This window comes from Rhamphochromis sp. 'chilingali' (genome assembly GCF_963969265.1).
Source record: "Rhamphochromis sp. 'chilingali' genome assembly, chromosome: 3".
Taxonomy (NCBI): Eukaryota; Metazoa; Chordata; class Actinopteri; order Cichliformes; family Cichlidae; genus Rhamphochromis; species Rhamphochromis sp. 'chilingali'.
In genome coordinates this window covers 34,865,562-34,888,134 of record NC_137931.1, presented here as the reverse complement: position 1 = coordinate 34,888,134, position 22,573 = coordinate 34,865,562, and the positions used below count along the sequence as shown (strand labels likewise).

General features: G+C 42.6%; 1 protein-coding gene across 8 annotated transcripts in view; it reads left to right on the top strand.

Moving 5' to 3' along the window:
• Positions 1-22,573, top strand: part of celf5a (cugbp, Elav-like family member 5a) — a 189,935-nt gene that overhangs the window by 17,080 nt on the left and 150,282 nt on the right. For all 8 annotated transcript variants that reach the window (XM_080878992.1, XM_080878997.1, XM_080878995.1 and 5 more), the window contains exon 2: positions 3,294-3,376. In XM_080878992.1, coding sequence (XP_080735118.1) covers positions 3,294-3,376 — 83 coding nt within the window. The remainder of the gene's footprint in view (positions 1-3,293; positions 3,377-22,573) is intronic.

Below are 22,573 nucleotides of genomic sequence, written 5' to 3'. Positions count from 1 at the left end.
TGGGACAGATAATACAAATAATACCTGGGACAGCAGGAGGAAGGCTTTGAGCAAGTTTCTTCACGAAAGAGCAAAGGGTGCTCTTATTAGGACTCGGATTTCTACTATTAAAGAAATAGGTGCCCCAACAAGGTTCCTTTTTAAGCTGGAGAAAAGGGTTCGAGAGTCACACCAAATGAGGTTTTCACATACTGTATGACCACTGGGATCTTGCCAACAAGTTGCACAAGGGCAGTTTTGACTTCACTGCCAAAGAAAGGGGACCTGGGCTTGCTCAAAAATTGGAGGCCTGTCTCTTTGCTTTGTACGGACTACAAGATTCTTGCAAAATGTCTTTCTAACAGGTTGAAGACCTGTATTGACATGATTGTTGATGTGGATCAAGCATACTGTGTCCCTGAAAGAACTATTATGGACAACTTGTTTTCAATTCGAGACATTATTGATCTGGCCAAGCTCAAGGACTTGGATGTGGGGTTTTTATCTCTGGATCAAGAAAAAACTTTTGATAGAGTGGATCACCACTATTTGTTTAAAACTTTAGAAGCTTTTGGGTTTGGGAACATTTTCATTTCTTGGATCCAATTGTTGTATTCAAATGCTGCTGTCATGTTAAAGGTGGGGGGAGGGTTAAGTCGGCCTGCTCCAGCTCAGAGGGGCATCAGGCAGGGATGCCCTCTTTCTGGTATGTTGTATACGCTGGCCATTGAACCCCTTTTACACCATCTTAGATAGGGACTCTCAGGTTTTACCTTTGACGAAGCAGGAAGTCCAGTAAAATTGTCAGCTTATGCTGATGATGTTACGGTTTTTATAACCGGTCAAAGTGATATTGAAACACTCAGACAGACACTGGACTTATATGACCGAGCATCCTCCGCGAAGGTTAACTGGTCAAAGTGTGAAGGTTTCATTTTGGGAGGGTGGGTTGATAAAGAGGAGCCAGTGTTACCGGCAGAATTACAGTGGAACAGGGAGGGACTGGAGTGTTTGGGAGTGTTTTTGGGAACTGATGCTTTTCAGGGGAAGAACTGGGAGGGTGTTGTTGAACACATTGCTGCCCGGTTGTCTCGATGGACTTGGGTCCTGCCGGAGTTGTCTTACAGGGGAAGGACTTTGGTTGTTAACAACTTGGCCGCTTCTGTACTCTGGCACCATGCCGCTGTTGTTGAACTTCCAGCCTCTCTTATCAAGGGGATACAAAAAAGACTGGTTACTTTCTTTTGGGGAGGGTTCCACTGGATCAGGTCTGCTGTGCTGTCTCTCTCTGTGTCAGAGAGGGGGTCAGAGTTTGATTGACCTTTGCAGCCGTATCACAGCGTTCCGTCTTAAGACAGCACAGCGAGACTGTTCTCAATTTTTGGTGATGTTGGTGAGGAGCCTCTTTTTTACAATCCCTTGGTGCCAAGTAAGATGCTCAGCACTGCTAGTGTGCAGAGGTTCCTCATAAATGCTGGTCCTACCAAGCTGGTGGGCCTGAGGATGGCGGGGCATTGGAAAACGGCTGCCAAGTTGGCTCAGGAGACTGGGATCCGGTCTCTGTGATTTCTGGAGAAGCTGGTGGAAGAAGCCATGGGTGGTCTTCCTGGACTCGTAAGGGCTGCGCTGGGGACTCGCTCTGCGGGTGGTCAACCAAATTCAGCTGACTTTCCTTCGCTGTCTCTTTGTGCCGCAGTGGGAGGATGAGGAGGGAGGCTCTCTTCTTTCCTTTCTAACACCTGTTCCTGGTGACCTGTCAAAGATCTCTAAGAAGGCTATATACGAGGTGGCTGTAAAGGTGCTGAACAGGGGATTGTTGGCTGGTGTTCTGGAGTTGAAGTGGTCAGGTGTGTTGGCTCCTGGGTCATCTCCAAGGGGCAGCTGGAGGTCCCTGTACAAAACTCCCATGGAGAAACGCAGTGCGGATCTCCAGTGGAGAATAGTGCATGGGGCCGTGGCTACGAACAGACACGTGGCACATATGGATCCACGAACAGGGAACCACTGTCCTTTCTGTCTGACTGAGGAAACACTGCAGCACCTGTGGCTAGGTTGTTCCAGGCTAGCTGGCCTTTTTTTTTATTGCTGCGGCAGTGGCTTGCTGGCCTTGGGAGTGTTTTGGAGGAGGGTCTCTTTATCCTGGGTCCGAGGTACTCTGCAGTGCAGCGTAGGAAGGTTGGCTTGATTAATTTTTTAATAAGTCAGGCGAAGATGAGTATATGGCTCACAAGGAGGAACAAAATGAAGGGAACAGGATCTGTTAATTTAGGAATTATGTTTAAAGGGTTAGTAGGTGCACGTTTGAAAGTAGAGTTTGTTTATTACAAGATGGTGTCCAACATTGTAGAGTTTGTCCCTATTTGGGGCATTAATGGAGTTTTGTGTAATATCACTGATGATGATTTAGTTTTGAATTTTTGAAGAAAGCCGAATGGAGTGTCTTCTGGTTTTGTTTTTCTTTTTTTGTGTTTATTGTATTTGGGTGGGGTTGATGGTGGGAGGGGAGGGTTGTTCATATGTTGATTTGGCATTCATTTTCGGTTATGGTTGTGAGTTGAAGTATTGATTTAATAAAGGTGTGTTAAAGGTCAAAGGTCTCTTCTCTTCTCTTCTCATGTGCAGTTAATTCCACAGATGTGTGTATGCTTTGGTTCTAGATCAATGTCTCATAGTTGGGCATCAACCCAAGAGTTTTAACGGCCTGTCCTGTCTTTTCTTTTCTTTTTTTTTGGCAGCATCTCTTTCCTTTAGCCATCCCTAAACTATTACATCCCTTCTTCTCTCCTTTTCCACCCCACTCAATACTCCCCTGCAGTCTTGTTTCTTTTGTCTCCGTTGCTGTCACAGCCTCTCAGGGTGAGGACACTGGCCAGGCTGCTAAGAGCTTTGAACAGGACATGGCACTAGTGTTGGGGAAGCTGGGCAGGCTTGGCTATTCATCCAAATAATGCTCTTTGCATCTCCTACTTTTTTTTTTTTTGCTGTGGTTGGCTCTTCTTTCTCCCCTTGCCATCATCGAAAATTTTCTACATGTAGCCTTGTGTCTTGCATGGTTGCCTGTTTCTATTAACTTGCTCTGTTTAGTCTAAGAGATGTTTTCAATGGGTTTTCAGTAACTCAGGAGACCTTCAGCACAGATTTGGTTCTTTAATTGTGTTTAATTGCGTGCTTGGTAATTGTCCAATTCCTTCAGTTCATTCTCATTAATGTACCAGTTTCTTTAGCTGATATTTCTTGCAAATGGCTGTGTCATTTTGCATTGTGTGCATAATTTATGTGTAAGTGTTGTTCTGACTATGATCTTTGTGTTGCAGGTTGTGCTTTTCTCACCTACTGCGCCCGAGAGTCGGCCATAAAAGCCCAGAACGCCCTCCACGAACAGAAAACACTGCCAGGGGTAAGTGTCTGCCTCTCTCTCCACCGCTTTTCACCCTCTTTCTTTTCTCTCTATGGTGGTCAGCCATGCCACCTGCACCCGGCTGCACATCAGCCGGAATTCTCCTTGTACAGTGTCAGAGATGAAAAACACTTTAGAAAGCAATTCAATCAATAGCTCAGCCTTTTGAAGGCCCGGTTTAAACTTTTTCATGTGTCTGTTCTCAAGGGGATATTGCCAGCATTGATCAGACCCACTCTGCCTCATACTTTTGAAGTAATAGCATAGAATGACATAGAAATAGAAAGCTCTGCATTTCTGGAAAGTCAAAAAGACAACGTGAAACGGAGTGTAGGTTTTAGTTTCGTTTGTATTTGTTGAGGCAAACAAAAGTTTGCACACATTTTTATTTCGCAGGGATAACATTTTGATGTACATTTATATGCACGTATGCATTAGTGCAAAGCTTTTGTGTGAGTTTGTTCCTATGTTCCAACAGTGTAGGTGGATTGAGTGTCAACGCTGACATTATGTCATGTGTCCTGCCCTCTACATGCTCTGTCCAGGTAGCGCCCTCCCCACACTGGTCTAAACCAAATATTTCTAGTAGCCAGAATATGGCTGAGGCAGAATATCTTCTCTGTTGTGCTACATGTGGGCAACTTTGGACAGAAGCCCTGCCTGATTCTTCCAACAATGTCTGAAAGCCATATGAGAAAACAACCAGAGAGATGCTAATAATACGGGAGTGGGCAGAAGTGACTATCACAGAGGTAGTGCTGCTTCATGCGGTCAAGACTGCATCGGGACAGTTCACTAGCTGGGCCCGCGCCCTCAATTCAGGTTTGACAGCGTTTTGTCATAGATAAAGGCGAATGGCTTAAATATGAATTGAACTGCGGTTTGGGGAAGGCCTCAGAGGGGACTGGCGACGGCTCCCGGGCCTGGCAGATCCCCATGTACTAATGAGAAGTGAAGAAGTAAAAGAATTGAAAAGGGGCAGGGAGGGTGGGGCACAAAAACGAGAACGAACAGCTCATAGAGCTGGGGGGTCATATATAGATGAGAACCGGAAGGGGCGTGTTTAGAGGCGTGGTTCCGCTTCTGAAATTTAGATAATTTATCTCCAATTTTTTTTTAGTTTTTTTTTAGCTCTGTTCAGTTATGTGTTACAAAAGGCAGATTTGAGTCTTGATTTCTTGATTTTCCACTAAGTTTTTCCTCCCACGGCTCGGAGCCATTAATAACTGGAGGGGCATCCATAAGGGCTGATGTGCTATTAAGATAAGATAAGATAAGATAAGATAACCTTTATTAGTCCCACACGTGGGAAATTTGTTTTGTCACAGCAGGAAGTGGACAGTGCAAAAGTTATGACGCAAAAATTAGAATACAATAAGAATAAATACAGTACACAGCTGTACAGAATAGAATAAAATAATATACTATATACAGTAGAATAAAATAGAATAAAAATATACAATAAGATAAAAATAGAATACGAATGCTATATACAACTGAGTAAAAATACAACGATGCCAGAAAAGATTATTGCTCTTAGTGTTATTGCACATGTGTGGATGTGTGTGTTTGTTCAGTTAAAGTCTTTGTTGTGGAGTCTGACAGCAGTGGGGAGGAAAGACCTGCGAAATCTCTCCGTCCCACACCGTGGGTGCCGCAGTCTCCCACTGAAGGAGCTGCTCAGTGCTGTCACAGGATGTGGCTGAATGTATAAAGGAGAGATACAAGTCCTCATGCCCCTTTGTTCAAAGCGAAGAGAAGACCTCCAAATCACCTGGGCTCAGTCAGGTTTAACAGTCACCTTAATGGAGAGCTATAAACAGCCCCAGTTAATAGTAACAAAATAAAAAATCTTATGATTGTACAGCTGTATTTATAAATTTAGCAAACTCAGACAAAGAGTCTGAAAGTTTGTCCTTTCATGTTTGCGCGCACACACACACACACACACACACATTCACTGGCTGCTGAAGTTGCCGTGTATCACATGTGAGAAATAAAACCCTTTTCTTGCACCTTTCATTCCTACTTTAGCCCTCCTGCTGATTTTCCCCTTTACCCCACCCAGTCCTATCCACCCCACATCCTTCTGTCTCCCCCGCTCCCACTGCTCCACTGCTGCTGCTCTCCCTGAGACAAAGCATGTCATAGAAATGTAACAGGCAGACGCTGATGGGTGTCAGGCTGAGGGTGCTTTACTCTTCCCTTCAACTTCACTCACACACACAAACACCACTGGTCCAAGGAAGCACAGGCAGTGCGTGCTGTATACTCTACTGGCCATAAGTAAAACAGTAGCTACAGGGACACTGGTGTGCACCAGTGTCCCTAATCATCCTGTATGCATGGTCAGGTTTAGGAAGAGTAACTTTCATTTACATTATAGAACATTGTGCACATCATAGGAAGAAAATCCATGCTGCAGTGTGTGTGTTTGACATGTGCCTGCCTCTCATAGCTTTTACTGTCCTCTCTTGAGCCTCGCTGCTCTTAAATCTTTTGCGATATGACCCCTGTTGCTTCGCTGCTTGATGGTAAGTAGATATGCCAGTTGTTTGTTTGCAAAATCCTGCTTGATATGCAGTTTGCCAGGGGCTATGGTATAATTAATGTAAACTAGGAATTCTCCCGAGATGGGTTATGAGGTATTAACGTCTGCGTTTTGTCATTATCCCCTGCATCGCTGCTCTCGAGCGTTTCAGTTTGACCAGTGTGGCTACCCATCCATATTTGCTGTTTTAAATGCCTGAATTGGAATTAATGCCAAACCACCAAAATCCTACTGGACTTTACTTTTTGCAAATGACTAGAACCGTGCATGGAAATTGTACAACCTAACTAGCTTTTCTACGCCTCGAGCAGGGCCGACAAACAAGCACCCCCACGTACACACATGACCGCAAAGACACGGACACCAGCATTCACATACTTGAATTTCATGAGATGGACTGTTTTGAATTTTGGGTAAGTGTATAATTCAAACTCTGTGTATGTTGTAATGTCCTTGAGCAAAGTGCTGAATCTCTGACCTCTACTTTGCTTTTCCTGCTGAGAGGGGGAACGCAAACTGACTTGAAACTTGTAACTTGTAGGAGATTTTTATTCCAGTTTGATTTTGAAACCACCCCTATTTACTGGTTCCTTATTCAAAGGTATAAGACTCTGCAAATTTAGCAAACCTGTGCGTACTTTGGCAAAAGCCAAGCAAATGTTGAATTCGTAATGGGCACTATTAATCTACTGTGTTCTCAGCCATATGTTTTTCTGGTGTTAGTAGTTGCTCAAGGTCAAAATTTCCTTCTAACAAAATCTAGATTTCTTTGTATCTCTGTGTAAATAGAGTTTCTATGCAGGAGAATTTTACTTTGTAAAACAATGAAAGACAGAAGAGTACAAAATCTTATTACAGTACTGACCATGACTAAAAAGCAGGTGGATAATAAAAGTATTAAACCTTCAGGTTAATTCAGGTTTACACTTTTATTCCAGTGTTTACATTTTAGCTTTACAAAAAGCTATAATTATGGCTTATTCATATTTCATATCTAAACACTCGCTGAGTTACACACAAAAAACCCAGTGTTATTAGGAAGAAGTGCTAGTGTTCTTGGATGTTATTATCTGTGTCCCCCTGTTACACATTAGCTGCTGAAAGGAACAGTATGGCCTAATGGAAGTGTACTGGACTGGAATATAGATTCCTGCAGTGAAGTGTGATGGGAACCTCGGGGACACGAGTGCCTGACATAAGTTTGGCCACAGAATAGGAGAACCTCTGACAGTTTACCAGGTGTGTGCCGCTTGGCTCTATTAGTCGTGTGTGTTTGTGTACATGTGGTAAGCTGGCTTTGCACTGCTGCCAGTTCTGTGTATATACAGATAGCAATGTATAAAGGTGGGACGAAAAACATGCGCACATGGCGGTGTGCCCTGATTGCATACCCCCCAATGACAGCGAGTCTGGAATATATTTGTGTGCCGCTGATGGAGAGACATTTAATTTTCTAACATATACCAAACTAGTGAGCTTTTGAGTATGTGACTGTTCAAGCATGTCCTATCAGTATTTCTTTCCAAGCCAACTGAAATATAAATATCCCCTGATGGCCACTAAAATGTTTTCTGATGACTCTTTATGGCAGTTAATGCCCACTTCCTACCGCAAATGGTGAGTATACTTGTGAGTTTCACAGCTCCCTACACAAGTCTGCAGGAGATTTACTCCTCCCAGCTTAGCATCATGACAAAATCCCGCATCCCTCACACTATCCGCCCACCCATCCCCCTCCCTGTCTCCATCCTCCACCTCCCCCAACTCTCCTAAAACTCTCTGTCCTCTCACTGCAACTCCTCAAATCCAACAGATCCAAGAAATAATCTCAGTCGCAGACTAGCAAGTCTACCTACTGTTGCATAGAACAAATCACGCTGCCGTCCCTTTTTTTGTGCTAGCACCGTGTATAACGGTGATTGTCTTTGAGAGGCATTGGTGGAAATATGTTTGCTGCATGCATTCAGTCCTAGTATTAGTACAGCTCGACCTGGGGGGAGTGTAAGCGGCTGGCAGTGATTCAGGAGGCAGGTTTATGGAAATAGCAGCCACATTAAAAACCCAATGAGAGCAGGGGGAAGATTATGCTCCGGCACACACATGTAGCCTCCTGCAATGTCAACACTAGTAGATATCCTCCCTCTCGATTGCTTTCCTCTGTCTCCATTTCTGTCTCTTCTGCTCCCTCACTGTTGCGCTCTGCCCTCTGCTATATACATACCTGCACTGTTAGTCTTCTGTGTGAGTGCACACGGATGCAGTCTGTTTCTATATGTGTGTTTGTATGTGTAATTGTGTGTACATGCCGTTGCTCACCTGAACCATAACAGCATGAGAGAGGAGTGAGAAGCAAAGCGTGGTTATAATGTGGAGAATGGCTGAGCTGGTACTGGGGAAATGAGGCTGGCTCCACCATGCTGCAAATGGCCCATCTTTACTTCATTGGGTTTTATTCATACACGTATATGCACAGACACACACATAACATATTTACCTATGCTTACTAATGCATCCTATCCACCTGTTTATTGTCTACAGCCAAGGCTTGCTGTGTGCTGCCTGGCTGCTGCAAAGGCTGAATAATTCAATGCTACACTACGTAGTGTGTTCACATTGGTGACAAATTAAGAAAAAAAAACTTGAACCCTTGACCCTGTAGTTAGGGGATTTGGTAGCTGTGTTCTGCTGTCATGGTTCGGCTCCACATGGCCCCTCAGTGGAACAGCTTATTGAAAATCTAAAGAACATCACGTTGGCTTCATGCCTTTAGGTTATAATGAAACACGTCTGACCTGATGGAAATGCTCTCTTCAAGAATGGCATGTGCCTTTCACAATCAGCAGATCTGAATCCAAATGAACCCCTACAGGGGTTTTTGCATATAACACACTCCACTAGAGTTGCAGTGATTTGTAGAATTGTAAGACGCATTAATGCTGTTTCAGTGGCATGTGGGAGAGCTGCTTGTGAGAACACAAAGATGCATTCAGATCAGAACCGAGCTGGTCTTTGCCCTGCCTGCTCTGCAGTACAAAATGTGTGTGATGTCAGATTGTGCCACTATGTACAAAGCTAATATTCAGTTCTGCTAGTTTTTGGGAGTCACGTGTGCCTCCTGCACACTCTGTCCAGGTTCCTCCCTCGCCTAAACCACATCAAGTATTTCCAGAGGTGCAGAGATCTCTGAAATGGAGCGCTTCCTGCTTTCCTGCTGTGCATTACATGTGAGAAAGGATAAGTGTGGAAAATATCGTGACCTGAGTTCGCCCGTGAAAGAGTTTTTCCTTTAATATGTCACCCCTCCGTACATGAATGTAGTGTACTGGCTGGTTGTGTATGTGCTGTATGTGACTGTGCTGAGTGGGTGAGGGTGGGGGTGGATATAGAGCAGACTGGTCAGCATGAAGCCAATCGGTGCTGGCAGGATTGGAGACCTTGTAGTCAGGGAAAGGGGACTCGTTAGAATTTAGCCTTTGGGTAACTGCAATACGTGTTCATGTGTCTGGGTGTGTTTGTATGCATGTGTGTATATTTTCAGGAAAAAGATAACATTATTGTGTATGTTAGAAAGGGCATGAGGGTGGTCTTTAATTTTTTTCAGTTTTATGAACTGTACAGGATTTTGTGTTGCGAAGTTTATACTGAAATGAGAATAAGATATTATAGATATTAGTTTTTAAATCATGTTTGTGATCTCTTCTGTTCTGAACTTAATACCCAGGTCTGATGATGTGCTACGAACTGGAGATCATTTATCCAAATTTCAGGAGCCGGACCACATGTCGTACATTTCTCCTTCTGGTTCTTTGACTATGCTTGTCCCGTCTTCCATTCACTTATCAGAAGGTTTGTCAAATGTAACTGAGGGCGTGGTCCCTACTAATGCAAAATTTTTAACTTAGTGTTAGTGTGCATGTGTCAGCAAACACTTTTTATTTACCTATTATTGGTGGGACTGTGGTATATGGCACCTAACAATGTTCCCAAATCATATCAGCGTGTGACCGCAACAGAACAATAGTTTTTATGGATTGTGTGTGTGTGTGCAACTCTCCACGTGTCTGTGTGTATGTCTGTTGTAATGGTATATTCGTGTAATGTACGCAGCAAAGAGCTGTGGTGCTAAAGTGCTCCCAGAGGAACTGAATATCCTTAAACACGCACGCACACACACATGCACGCACACATACGCAAAGGGTAGCTGTGACAATGTTGCTTGCAATCCACCTTCTGCTTCTTCTCATTGTTGGTCCTCTGGTACCCATTTAACGTCCACACACACACACACACGCTCCCACACACCTCTCTTTTGTTCGTCTTGGTTTTCTGTGTGGTAGATTAGCTACATATTTAGAGAAGCCTTCTTTCTCTCAGGGGATTGGCCTCTGAGAGTATTTTGAAGAAGAAAAAAAAGTCTTGATCTGCTCTCTGCACCTGCCTTTGGAGAATAAAGAACACCAACTGAAACATTAAAATGTGTTTCATCATAGAAATTTCATGTCATTATATACAGCCAGTGCATATGAACTTCTAAAACTTGATGTTAGGTTTTGTATTGTTGATTGTCATTTATGCTTAGAAATATCTACTTATATATGCTTAGAGTTTTATAATTAGTTTTAGATTGGTAGAGGTTTGATCCTTAATTCCAGAGCACTCTGGGAGCATGGGAGAGGTTGTACCTTCTCTTATTGTTTTATGGTAGGATAAACATATCTATATCTGTTTTAGTCTAAGTGCCTTTTGTTTAGATGAACTGCTGGACTTCCAGACCAGCAGGTTTAGGGAAGTCTTTATGGGGTCACACTCTGACACCCCCCCCCCCCCCCCCCCCCCACCCACACACACACACACACACACACACACACACACACACACACACAGGCAAGGTACTCTTTGTGTGTATGTATACGTCGTGTGTTAATGAACCTATGCATATTCATGTAACCTCAATAAAAGAGCAGTGTTACAGTGTTACGGGGGAGCGGACGAGAGCAACTGGGGTCAAGCGAAGGAATGGCGTTTGTCCGGTTCTCTCCCGTGCATGAGAAACATGAAGAACTTTGCCTACTTTGTGTCTTGCTTGCTGTGTAATTATATTGTCTTCAACGTTCCAGCGAATAGGTTGTTGACATCACCTGTGACATTAGCAGGGATGACAGATTGGTGCTGTGGTCCCTCCCAGTGCTCACTGCTAACTACCCTACCCATTAAACCACTTCACTGTATAATGTGTGCTATTTTTTTCTGAGGTACAGGTTTGCAAAAAAGCTGAATTATTAATGTTTTTGATATTTTTAGCCTGTTTAACCTATTTTTTAGTTATGGCTGGAGACTGCTTGCCCGCCTGTCTGTGAAATGCAATCATGTGACACAGCTATGATCTGGGTTATAGAGCTGGGTTTTGTGTCTAATGGGTGGGAGGGGCTTTTGTAGGTTTTGTTTTTCAGTTTGAAAACAACCGCTTGCACTTCTGTGCCCGTTTGATCCGTTTTTATGCCGTACAGTTGGGATGACCTAATGCCAATTTGGCACTGTGAAGCATCACCTACCAGTACCAGTGGAGCTGAACCAGATGAGTCTGGTTTTATTCCAGGCTTGCGGGCATGGCTGTGCAGAGCCTTGCAAGAGGCAAGGCCCAGATACCGAGTGACAATCCATCTGCGAGTCCCCGTAGAAGCTTGTACAGGTGTGATTCTGCCCGCAGACACAAAGAAAAAAAAAGTGCGAGGGCTATGCGCATGGATCATAAGCTGTAAACAATAAGGCCCTGAGTAGAGGGGTGTGTATGTCTCGCAGTGTGAGTGTGTGTCCTTGCATGCGTGTTGAAATAGATGGTAAAAATGATTATCTCACAAAAAGTGGCTATCCAAATAGACAAGATGACCGTTTTAGAGGCAAAAACATGTCTGAGAATATTTCACATTACTCAATAATGAAGGACAAACTTAAAACCCATCAACTCGATGTGGCTAATCGGGGCTGACATCTCACTGGGTGGACCGTGTGCCTTTGGGAGAGAGGGGGGGTGAGGAGGAGTGTGTGAGAGATTAGAGGGGGATGAAGTGACAGAACAGTTGAAATATTGAGAAAAGAGGAGAGGAGGGAGAAGGAGCCACGGGGTCACGCTGACAGCTTTAAGTCATACCTCCAATCTTAGAACATCTATTCTCATGTATTTGGATGTCTGTGTGCGTGCTATCCGCAAATGGTGCACTTGCACATGTTGGAACCAGAGAGAGCTCATTTGTAAGGCACATCTCGCCATGCTTTGGTGTAGTGTCCATAGAGAGAGGGTAAGGGGGCTGCGCAGCACGACAGCCAGCGTTTGTCAGCAAAAAAATCAGGACTAATGATATACAGTACACATGGCTGGAGGGCAAGTGTGACTGACAGGAGGTATGAGTAGAAAAAAAGCCAGTGGCAGCCCTCTATCATGGCTGTGAATGCATGAGCCGGACCGATTTGTTTTAAGCCCCAGCCCCCTTCTCGTCACAGATAAGGGTAGCAGCATGAGGCATAGGGTAGACGAGAGGAACGGCGTGCGAGTCCCCAGGGATAATGACATGGAATACAAGTGTACAGGGAGTGCTAGTGATGGTTCTGCTCATGTGGAAGTGGTTATTTGCATTGCAGAGGAAGGTTGTCAGTAGAGCTCGCTCAGGGAGCCAGTGTCAGGGTGATCGCTGCCGGTGAAGGCTTCTGTCGTCTGCCCCACAGAATACCCGGACACTGGATATAGCTGAGCTTGCAGAGGCGAGATCAAGCACGTAGGCATATTCTTTTTGCTGGGATTCTGACAGTTATTTTTTTGGGGGGGTTTCATCAAACTTAGAGTTCACCTGACACTTATTTAAAGTAGTCATGTTTTGTCCATCATGGCAGTTGTATAGCCTTTCATATAGAAAAATAGCAATAAGATGGATGGCTGCAGAATAGCTGGGAATATAAATTATATAGTTTTATGCATCTAAACTATTTCAGTCCAAGCTGCAATAACAGGCAGCTTTTAATAATTCAGAGTAAAACAGTATACTCGATGTCTTCCAGGCAGCAAGCTCCCATTTAGGTGAAACACTAAATTCTCCTCAACATCCCACTTCCACCACAGCCCCCAAAACCATTGCAGGGCTGTATCATAAACCTGCGAAGGGCTCGTAGGGACACATTGGGTTGTGTTGTTGTTTACAGAGTTTGTCGGCACACTGAAGAGCTTTACATTTCTGTGCGTGTCTGCGTGTGAGACAAAGTGACTTGTGCTGTGCTATGGATAGAGACCACTTGGTCTTTAACTCTTGTCAGGCCTTGGGGTTCCCTGCGCAGCTGTGGCACACATGCAAGAGGCAAGTTTTAGAGGATCCAATTTAGAGTCACGCAGCTCGGCAGGTTTAGCCAGTATGCATCCTTTAATGTGCTTTCTCCAAGTTCTCAGACAGGAGGCGGGTCTGTGAAGTGAGATTGGAGGCAAAAAAAGAGCGAGCAAATGGAAAAGGGGAGAAATGATGAAGATGTGTGGATGAGAGAGAGAAATAGAGGGGGAGCGAGAGGAGTAGGTAGGCATGGGTCAAAAAGAAGACTTGGAGACTGTGAAATGGAATGAGAAGTAGGAGGAAAGGTATTTGAATCACTGAGTTGTAAAGATTAAGAAATGAGATGGAGGGTGTGAGATAGAGGGGAAATGGAGAGTGGGAGGTTATTGATGGAGGGCCTCCTTGTCTGATCAGGTCTCCAAGCTTTAACCTGTACTGTATCAGTCTGAAAAAAGCAGCATAGCCGTGGTTCTTCCTATTTTGAATCCTGTGGAGAAGTCCAAAGGCATCCCAGAGGCAGTCATTAGGTTTTCAGTGTGGTTTTCGCTGTCTGAATATGAGCTACGTCTCAGATTTTCATAAGGATCGGCTAAAGGAAAAAAATGATAAAAGCAGGGAGGAGAATCAAGTGAACAAAAGATTTAAGAGCCAAAGCAATCCCACAGCTTCAATCCCTGTATATTTGATGGATAATCCATGTGATGGTACGCTATATTAATATCTGATATCGATCATGCCATTAAACCTTTCACAACAATTCTCTCTGCAAAAGACTCACCCTAAGCACCATACTTTTACCTCTGTGCTGCCGTTGTGCACCGAATGTAATGCATTTGCTCACATTATTAGCAAAAGGACTAGTTATAGCAGCAGTTGTTGTAGATGTGGTTGTAGGTGAGAGAACATTAAGTGTGTTGAATCTAAACAAGAATGTCTTTTGAAATTGTTTCGGTGTTGCATGCATTTGCAGTGCTGTTGCCAAAATCATTACAGAAAAGTAGAGAAGTTAATACAGTATATTTGAAATGCGTTGGGAAGTTGAGGATATGAGTACTTCATTCTGTGATTTTGTTTGTTTTAATCAGCGAGTGCCAGGCTCACTGAAATTACTTACTGGGAAATGATAACCTCTCCAATTTGACTGTTTGATTGTGCACAGCTGTTACAGGTGATGAAGCTCAGTCTGGATGTGAATTGCAGAATTATACCTGTGGTAATCTTTCATTTTGAATTTTAGGGTTGAATTATCTTGAACTTTCCTTCTCGTTAATTAATTTCCACTTTGTTTTAGAAACGCTTGTGGCGGCGTATAATGCAGCCTGCGGAATCTGGTAGCACATTTCAGTAGTTATAGATTTTGATTTTGAGCGCTCATAATAAGCTCACTGATAAATGCGGCGATGATCTTGTAGCCGTTTGTGTGTTTCTATAAGGTAGGGTAAAGCTGTCGCTCATCATCATTGCACATCAGTAATGGGGGCTGAGGCAAATGATTACCATGGCAGCGTGGGCTGCGACGCATTTAAATTACGTACACACGCAAGCAAAATCCATTAGGCGATGGGGCAGAGGACACAAGGCGGCACATTTATTTACAGAATTTATTTTATCTGTTTTTTTTTCTTGATTCATTATTTATGAATCTATCAGTCTGTACGACATCACCGCAGCATATAGATTTTGACTGGCTGCTTGTCCTGTCTGTTTCCTCTGCCAGCTTATGGGATCTCTCTGCCTATCTGCCCTTGTAAGGCTACTTCTTTGTCCATCAAAATATGTCTGCTGTCTCTTTTTCTCACTTCATTTCTCTTTTTTCTGCCTCTCCTCACTTTCCATCGTACATCTTTGTCAGTCTAGTTCCTTTTATTCTTTGATCATTTATTCTGTCTCTAAAACATTTTAAATTATGATGATGACTTGCAAATTTATCTCAGATTAATTTGATGGGTTCAGCTTGTCCCCACCTCACCGGTGTGCTTTTTACTGCAGTGTTATTAATATATTCTTGAAAGGCTACTCTCCTGTGCCCCCCCTTTCAAGATTGGGAAAGGGCAGAGCGTGTTGTCCAGCTCACTTCCTTGCCTGCTTTTCTATCTTGGAAGAGAGGACTACGTCTTTCAACCCACTATTACTAGTCTAGTATTCTAGTATTTGCTGGTTGACATGCTTTAAGAGTACTTTCTCGGGCTTATGACCACAAGTGGCACTGCAAAGCAAAGATTTCTGAAGCAGGCTGTAATGTCTTATTAGTTTGCCACTAAAAAGCGAGAAGGCAAGAACAATGGCTTTGCAAAAGTTTTGTGAAGTGGGAAATGCATTCGTGTCGTCGTTAGGTCTCAAAGACACACAGACTGCTTTGGTGAAAAATGCTGTATATAAACAAAACCACAAAAGTGAACATTTAAGGCTCTACAGGGAACTGTTAAGTAATTTTACAAAGGATGAATGGGAAGTCATCAGCGGAGCAATGAAAGTCTGTCATGTCCTCTGACACATCTAAAAGCACTTAGGCTGCGTCTGCTGAATGACTGGGATCTGATAATGCTGGATTTATTATTGTGTCCCTACATACTGAGAGCCCTGTGGGTATAGTCTGGCCATCTATAGTTACACTGCCTGAGTATATTTCAGTTTGTAGTGAAGACTGCAAAATAAAAACTGCCCTACCCGTCTCCCTCTCTCTGGCTTTTTCACCCTCTCTCACACCTCCTTCCTCTGGAACTACTGCTGTTCTTCTCAGCCCGGCCCCCTTATTGGTCGAAAGCAGTCTGCTCTGGCGTTAGCTTACCGAAATGCATACAGTAATAAAGGCAGGGGAGAAGATGAGATGACAGGTTATCTATGGATCAACATGGAGCCCTGGCAAAAGCAAAGAAATGAAAAAAAAAAATTGTATACCTCATAAACCGTTGGCCCTGCTCAGCCCAGCCCCCGTCTGTGAATCCAGGCTTATTTCTGCTGCAAACTAAAAAGCTATCGCCTCAGTGACACATTTCCCGGTGCAACATGAATGGATCTATATGATGAAAGGGTACGTGCTTGATATCTGCATTTGCTGGTGAAACTGATATCTGCGTATGCCAGACGTTGCTCTATAGGCGCAGAGTGTGTTAGGATGAACAGTTTGGGCTGATTTAAAATTAGGGAATGAGATCAAAGTGTTTTGAAGTGAAGTCGCTACAGCAGAAGAGCTCCACAAGTAACATGTTTTTCACTTTTTCTTCATTTTTTTTATTTTTTGAGAGTGGCACCACACAGAGCTTGTAAGACAAATCCTTTCTAATAGGAAGCCTCTGGGGCCGCAGAGGAGCGTGGTCGATACAGAAACACACAGAGGGCTTTGAAGATGGCCAATCTCTCTGCCTCCAACCAAATGGAAAGGCAAGAGAGGGGCCCAAAGGGACAGAGCCAGGCTAAGTTTCTATTAAGACTATCTACATAACACCTAAGATGTCCCTGCGTTTGATGTGACAGCATCCAGATTAACTCACATTAGGGAGAACAACAAAGCCCTGTGTGCCGCATGCTCTCTTATTGCCCGGAAGACAGGAAGCGACAGGATGTTTTCTGACTGACACAGAAACAAGGGCGTTCAAAAGCAACGATTTAAACATCTAAATAGGAATACGTTTATAGTTTCCATGTATTACACATTATGTCATCAACATATAAAGTCTTGAATGTAGTTCTTTTCATTTTTTTAACGGTTACGTTTTCAATAGAACAAGATTATCCATTGTGGCTGCAGTCTTACTCACACAAACCCATAGTGGATGGCGTGCAAAATAGTCATGACCAAAGGCATAAACTGTTCCCAAGATTTAAAATGACACAAACATTTAAATATCCCCCCTCTGGTAATTTCAGATTGTGCATTTTTCCGCAGTTGGCAGATATTATTCACCAGCCCCCATTTCCAGCTATCACACTGTTGTAAAACAAATTATGTGCTACCTGTGTGTTTGACATTCTAAGTGTCAGTGTTTGGTTTGACTAATGGATTTCTTCTGACAGAGAAGTGGATGGGTTCTCTTAGTGTCACCATGTGAATTGCAAACACAATGAACAAAATGGATGTCCTCATGCTTTTTAAGTGACTGTTATTCTGTTGTTAGCATCCTCGGTGATGGATGGACCAAGGTTAATAGGAGGTTTTCATCTGTGGGCATGTTGTTGTGATGTCCTGGTCTGACATATTGGAGACAAAAATTATTCCGATGATCTTTGAAAATACGTCTAAAGACGAGCACGTAAAAAAACAAAATTGAATCGGTCTCATTTGTGGCCTTTGATGCAGCTTTATTATGGTTTTACACTGAACTTGGATTAAGTGCAGAGTGTTTTCTTCACAAGCGTGTCTTGTTATTGAAGATGTATATGTGCTAGCATTGGATGCAAGTGAATTTGTTATAGAACTTGTTCTGCATTTGTGGAGAGGCTTTAATATAATATGCAACACATAGCAGTGCTCAGGTACTTGCCTTAATAGTTAAGCCAAAATAATAGCAACATAAGACTTCAAAAATAAAGCGTGGGTCTTAAAAATATTAGAAAAAGAATGGTTTTAGTTTATCAGCTCACTTATGCAATAAACAAATAAGCCAAATCAAATGAATATTCAGCGAGCATTTAAAACTGCTTTTAAAACTGTACCGCTGTTTTGTACAATTGCACTTGGTTTTGGCCTAAAAACATCATATGCATCCAGTGAAGGGTTTTAAGATGCATACTGTTGTGGTTGTATGTAAAAGGCATTATAGAAAAGTAAGCAGACCCTTATGTTGCAACGTTGTGTGCGTATGTAACGTTGCAGCAGTGGCATAAATGTAAAGTCAGCATGGAGAGGAACATGTGCTCTTTGCCCTCGGGGATGCACTGGTCCTCTGGACCTCTGATTGAGAACCGCTTGCTGAATTATTGCTTAATCATTTAACATCACTGGTTCAAATGAAATGTCTTTGAGTAGATGATGGTAGTTTAACGCTGTAGTTGAGTAACTGTGGAATGTCGTCTTCTTCTTCTTCTTCTTCCCTTGAGCCAAAATGTGCTCTAATGCATTTCTTCTTCCCTTTGATGTTGGCTATAAATATGAATGGGCTGTGGGTATTATTGTATAGAAATCTTTTTTTGGACTTGTTTGTGAGTGTTTATGGAGAGGAGCACTGACAGCAGGGGAAAACAGCGCACCACGAGATTTAGGCACATCTTTGTACTCTACTTTAACAAAGATATTAGAACGTTAATGATATCATTCATGGCATCACGTTTCACATTGTTCCTCCCAAAATATTACGAGATAAATGTGTCCTGCTAAACTAGGCTATGTGTTGTGGGAATGTACTGTTCAGAGTAAGGGAAATGATGAGAGATAAGGCTGTCTTAATATTGCAGAGCTTTGTTGAAGTAAAGCATTGCATCTTGAGCTTTTCACCAGCCCACATGCTCCCACGTCAAGCCCATATATTTAGCAGGGGGAAAGATTTTTGTCTTCTCCGTGCGCTGTGGTGCGAGAGGTGCACGGGAGTTCTGAAATGTTTGTCTTTGTTCTCCTGGCAGAGTTTTCTGTGTGTGGGCGTTTACAGTTTCCAGGAGCACCTCGGGAATGGATTTCAACAGATGGAGGTTTTAACTGGAGTGTTAGCTTCCAAAATCAGGGCTATATGCTTTTATAGTAAGCAAAAGCATATTTTAATTTGTTTGCTTGTTTGTTTGTTTGTTTGCTTATGTGTTGTTTTTCCAGCAGGATAATCACAGGGTATGCAGAGAAGCGGAGCTGCAATTATGTTGTCAGCTACAGGTTTTAAGTGCTAATCCGATATACGTGACATCTGACACAATATTTTAATTGTCAGTGCTGTTTTAATGTCACAACTGATCAGGGATGACATGTTTAGCAGCTTTTGGTACTGTACAATCAGCAAATCCTGCTGCACTCCAAGATTCACTTTTTTTGGCAGTGTGTGGTGCTGTCCATGGTGCTAAATGGCTAATAATTCAAGTCAATTCAATTTATATGGCACCAAATTACTAAAACAGTTTCCTCCAGCCGCTACTACTTTCTTCTACTACTATGTACAAGCTTATCTCTTAAATTTAAATTCTAAATATCCTTAATTCATCTGGTAATAAGAATTTGGATGCTGTTTTTTGTAACAGTATGGCTGCTTGCAGTAGTAGTACTGATGCTATCCTGTGTTGGCTGAAAATTGCACATTAAAGAAAATACTTTTTGCAAGGCAAAACAATTCCTACCACCCCGGGGCAAAACTGCAGTGTGTTATGACACCCATCTAGCAGACTGCTTTCCGTCTTTTGTCTAAAACACATTTCTTATTCGATTTGACAGCATCAGAAAAGTGTAATTGCTTTTCTGACCTGTAATTTTAGCTCAGCCTTTGTATAAACCAAAATGCGTACCTTTGATTTATGTCTTTTGTCATGCTGCCAAACTCCTTTGAATTACCTGAACCCACGTGGGCCCTGGTTGTAGCAGTATTTTTCAGCTCCCCCGAAACCCTCAGTGGAGTTAACACTTTTAGTACACGTGAGCTTTTTTTCTTTCATAGGCAAATGAATGTGTTTTATAATTGCGGATGCATCATATTGCCCTTCTCAGTGCTATAAATAACAATGGATTTGCTACTGTATGAGTCTGTCCTCATATTTAAGTTTTGGATGGAAATATTTTAAATGCTTATCTGAATGCACAATGCTGTCCTCAGTTTTCTGTCTTTGTGTTTTTCTTCCTTACTCTCTCTTACCTTTTTTATTTCCCACTCGCTGTGTGTCATTCTGTCTTTTCTACATTGTTCCATCTCTGTATCTCAAAGCCATGTTTCTCCTTACTCAGCCGTGGTGGCACTTCTCTCGGGACCATTGGTGCTAGAGTGCCGCAGGGTTCCCTGGAGCAAAAACGTAGCCTACAAATACTCTGTCCGAGACCAGAGAGGACTCCTTTATATTAGTCCTGCTTAAATAAAGTACAGTCACCCAATATTCAGTAGTAATAGGTGATTGACAATGTATCCATTGTCAAGGTAGACCAGTGTAGCAGTCTGCAGTTTATATCCTTTAACACCCCCCCCCCCCCCCCCCTCCCAAAAAAAAGAACCTTTGATTGTAAAATAAAATTCCCAAAATGACATGCCCTTCATGATGCAGTCTCTACTTTCATCTCGAGTTTTTGGCATGAAGTGTGTGCGGTATAAAATGCGGTGCCCAGACAGTTTAGAAGCAAACAAATAGGTCACTGTTATGGTAATGTGCTATAAATAGTTGTGTGTGTGTGTGGGGGGGGGGCATGCATGCAACCTGGCTACTGTGTTGTAGTGTGTGTCAGGGATGTTTTGTCTAATTTTAGTCTCTCGGGAGAAGAGAGCAGCGAGGAGATCAGGAGAGTGAAGGACTGAGCCCCGGCTTCGCCAACTAATGGTTTAGTGTTTTTAATAACTTGCTTGGGAGGTATCTCCGGCTGTAATATATCTCTTCAGCAGCAAATAGCCCTTACATACATTACAACTGCGTGAGAGCATTATAAACATCTGAATACAGCATTGGCTTTCCAATAAACTGATTTTATTAAAATGTCCATGTCTAATAAATACAGTAAAAGGGGATTTAATCTACAGAGTCAGAGTGATAGCACAGGTTCAGTGAGAATAAAGCAGATCCTGACCAAAATGAATAGAGACAGGGGGAGTAATTTATTAATGCACTTTTCCTAACCTATTCTCCATCAGACTGGCTTGCTCTTTCTGCATAATTTTTAAGAGAGGCTCATTAAAATCTAGATGTGCATAAACAGAGACGATAGAAAAAAACAGATAAAATGCATTCGCTGGATTTTGGATATGAAATAACTGTTTTGGTTTCCAATTAAGCTTACACTTTATAATTAGCCAGTAGGGTCCCACGCCTCAATATCAACTGAGCTTTTTCTTTTATTTGTCTTTTGAGCCTATTTTTTTCTCAAACCACTACATTGCATAGGAAATGAAATCAGTGTGCACCCAGTCATTCATGTGGAAAGCCCTGTTCCTGTACATTTTCTTTTATTGCAGTGACAGCTCTGTCCTTTACCCCCGAGTTCCTGACGAACTGACCCCGAGCCCTCCACAGTCAGGTGCTACAAGCACAAGCCTTGTGGTCACTGCCTTTAGTAAGATTCTTGTAATACTAATAAAGATGGCTTCTGAATAGCTCTGGATTCTGACTGAGCAGGGAATGCATAATGCTGACACTGGTGATATACTGTATGATGATTCAATGCACAGTAATACAAAATCTTAGGATTCAATTGATTTTATTACTTATCTTATTAATATTCTGCATTGTCAGCATCACACACCGCTTTGCTTGAGCCTTTTGATACTTGCTAAGCATCGCTCTAAGCTTTTATCATCTTATATAGTGTCAGTTCTCATTCGAGGCTCCATGCAGCAAGTCACAATTCAACGGCGGCTCCTGCTCGACTAGAGTAAAGCTGAGACTGTGAGCAAACTCACTCGCTGCGCTCTTGCAGCGGAAAGCCATCTCTCTCATGACCTAGCAGAGACAAACAGCACACATAATGGTCATTTTTTACTCTCCTTTGATATACCTGCTCAGTTGCCTTGAGAGAAAACAGCGGATTGTTTGTTTTGCTGAGGCCTCTTTCATTTGGCACAGGTGAAAGAGACTGTCTCGCAATTCATTTTATATACTGATAATGCAGGCATTGCTTGAAGATGAAAAGAAATAGTGCATTACTGTCACCTTGGCAGATGACACATCTCGCTGGGTGCTTGCTTTGAATAACCTTAATGGTAGGGGAAGCAGATGGAAAATACACACCAACAAATTGAGAAAGAAATGTGGAAAGAAACGTAGGTGATGTGGTGAGAGATGAAAAATTAGGTTTGATTAAATGGTAATTTTGGGAAGGAAAAGGAGAGTTGAGTAAATGCAAAAAAAGACACAATGTATGAGAAAGCAAAGAAATCCACAAAAGCCATTGCAGGAAAATCTCAATATTACTTGTATGATTCGACTTCCACAGAAAGCAAGTAAAAGAAGAATAGTGCTGATTTTTTTACTGCAGTCTTCACTTGGATTGGCTGATTGAAAGCAAGATAGGGTCACGTACAGAACATATGCACATGGTCTGTATGTCCTAGGAGACTCCAAATCGCTACGTTTCAGTAGGAGCAGTGTAAATAAATAAATAGGATTCAGGACGATAAAGGAAATTTGAATACTGACAAGAGAATGCCTTAGAGTCTTATAACTTTTATCCACATGTTGGATTACATGCATTCATAGGGCTGTGCGATATGACCAAAATCTCATATCCCGATA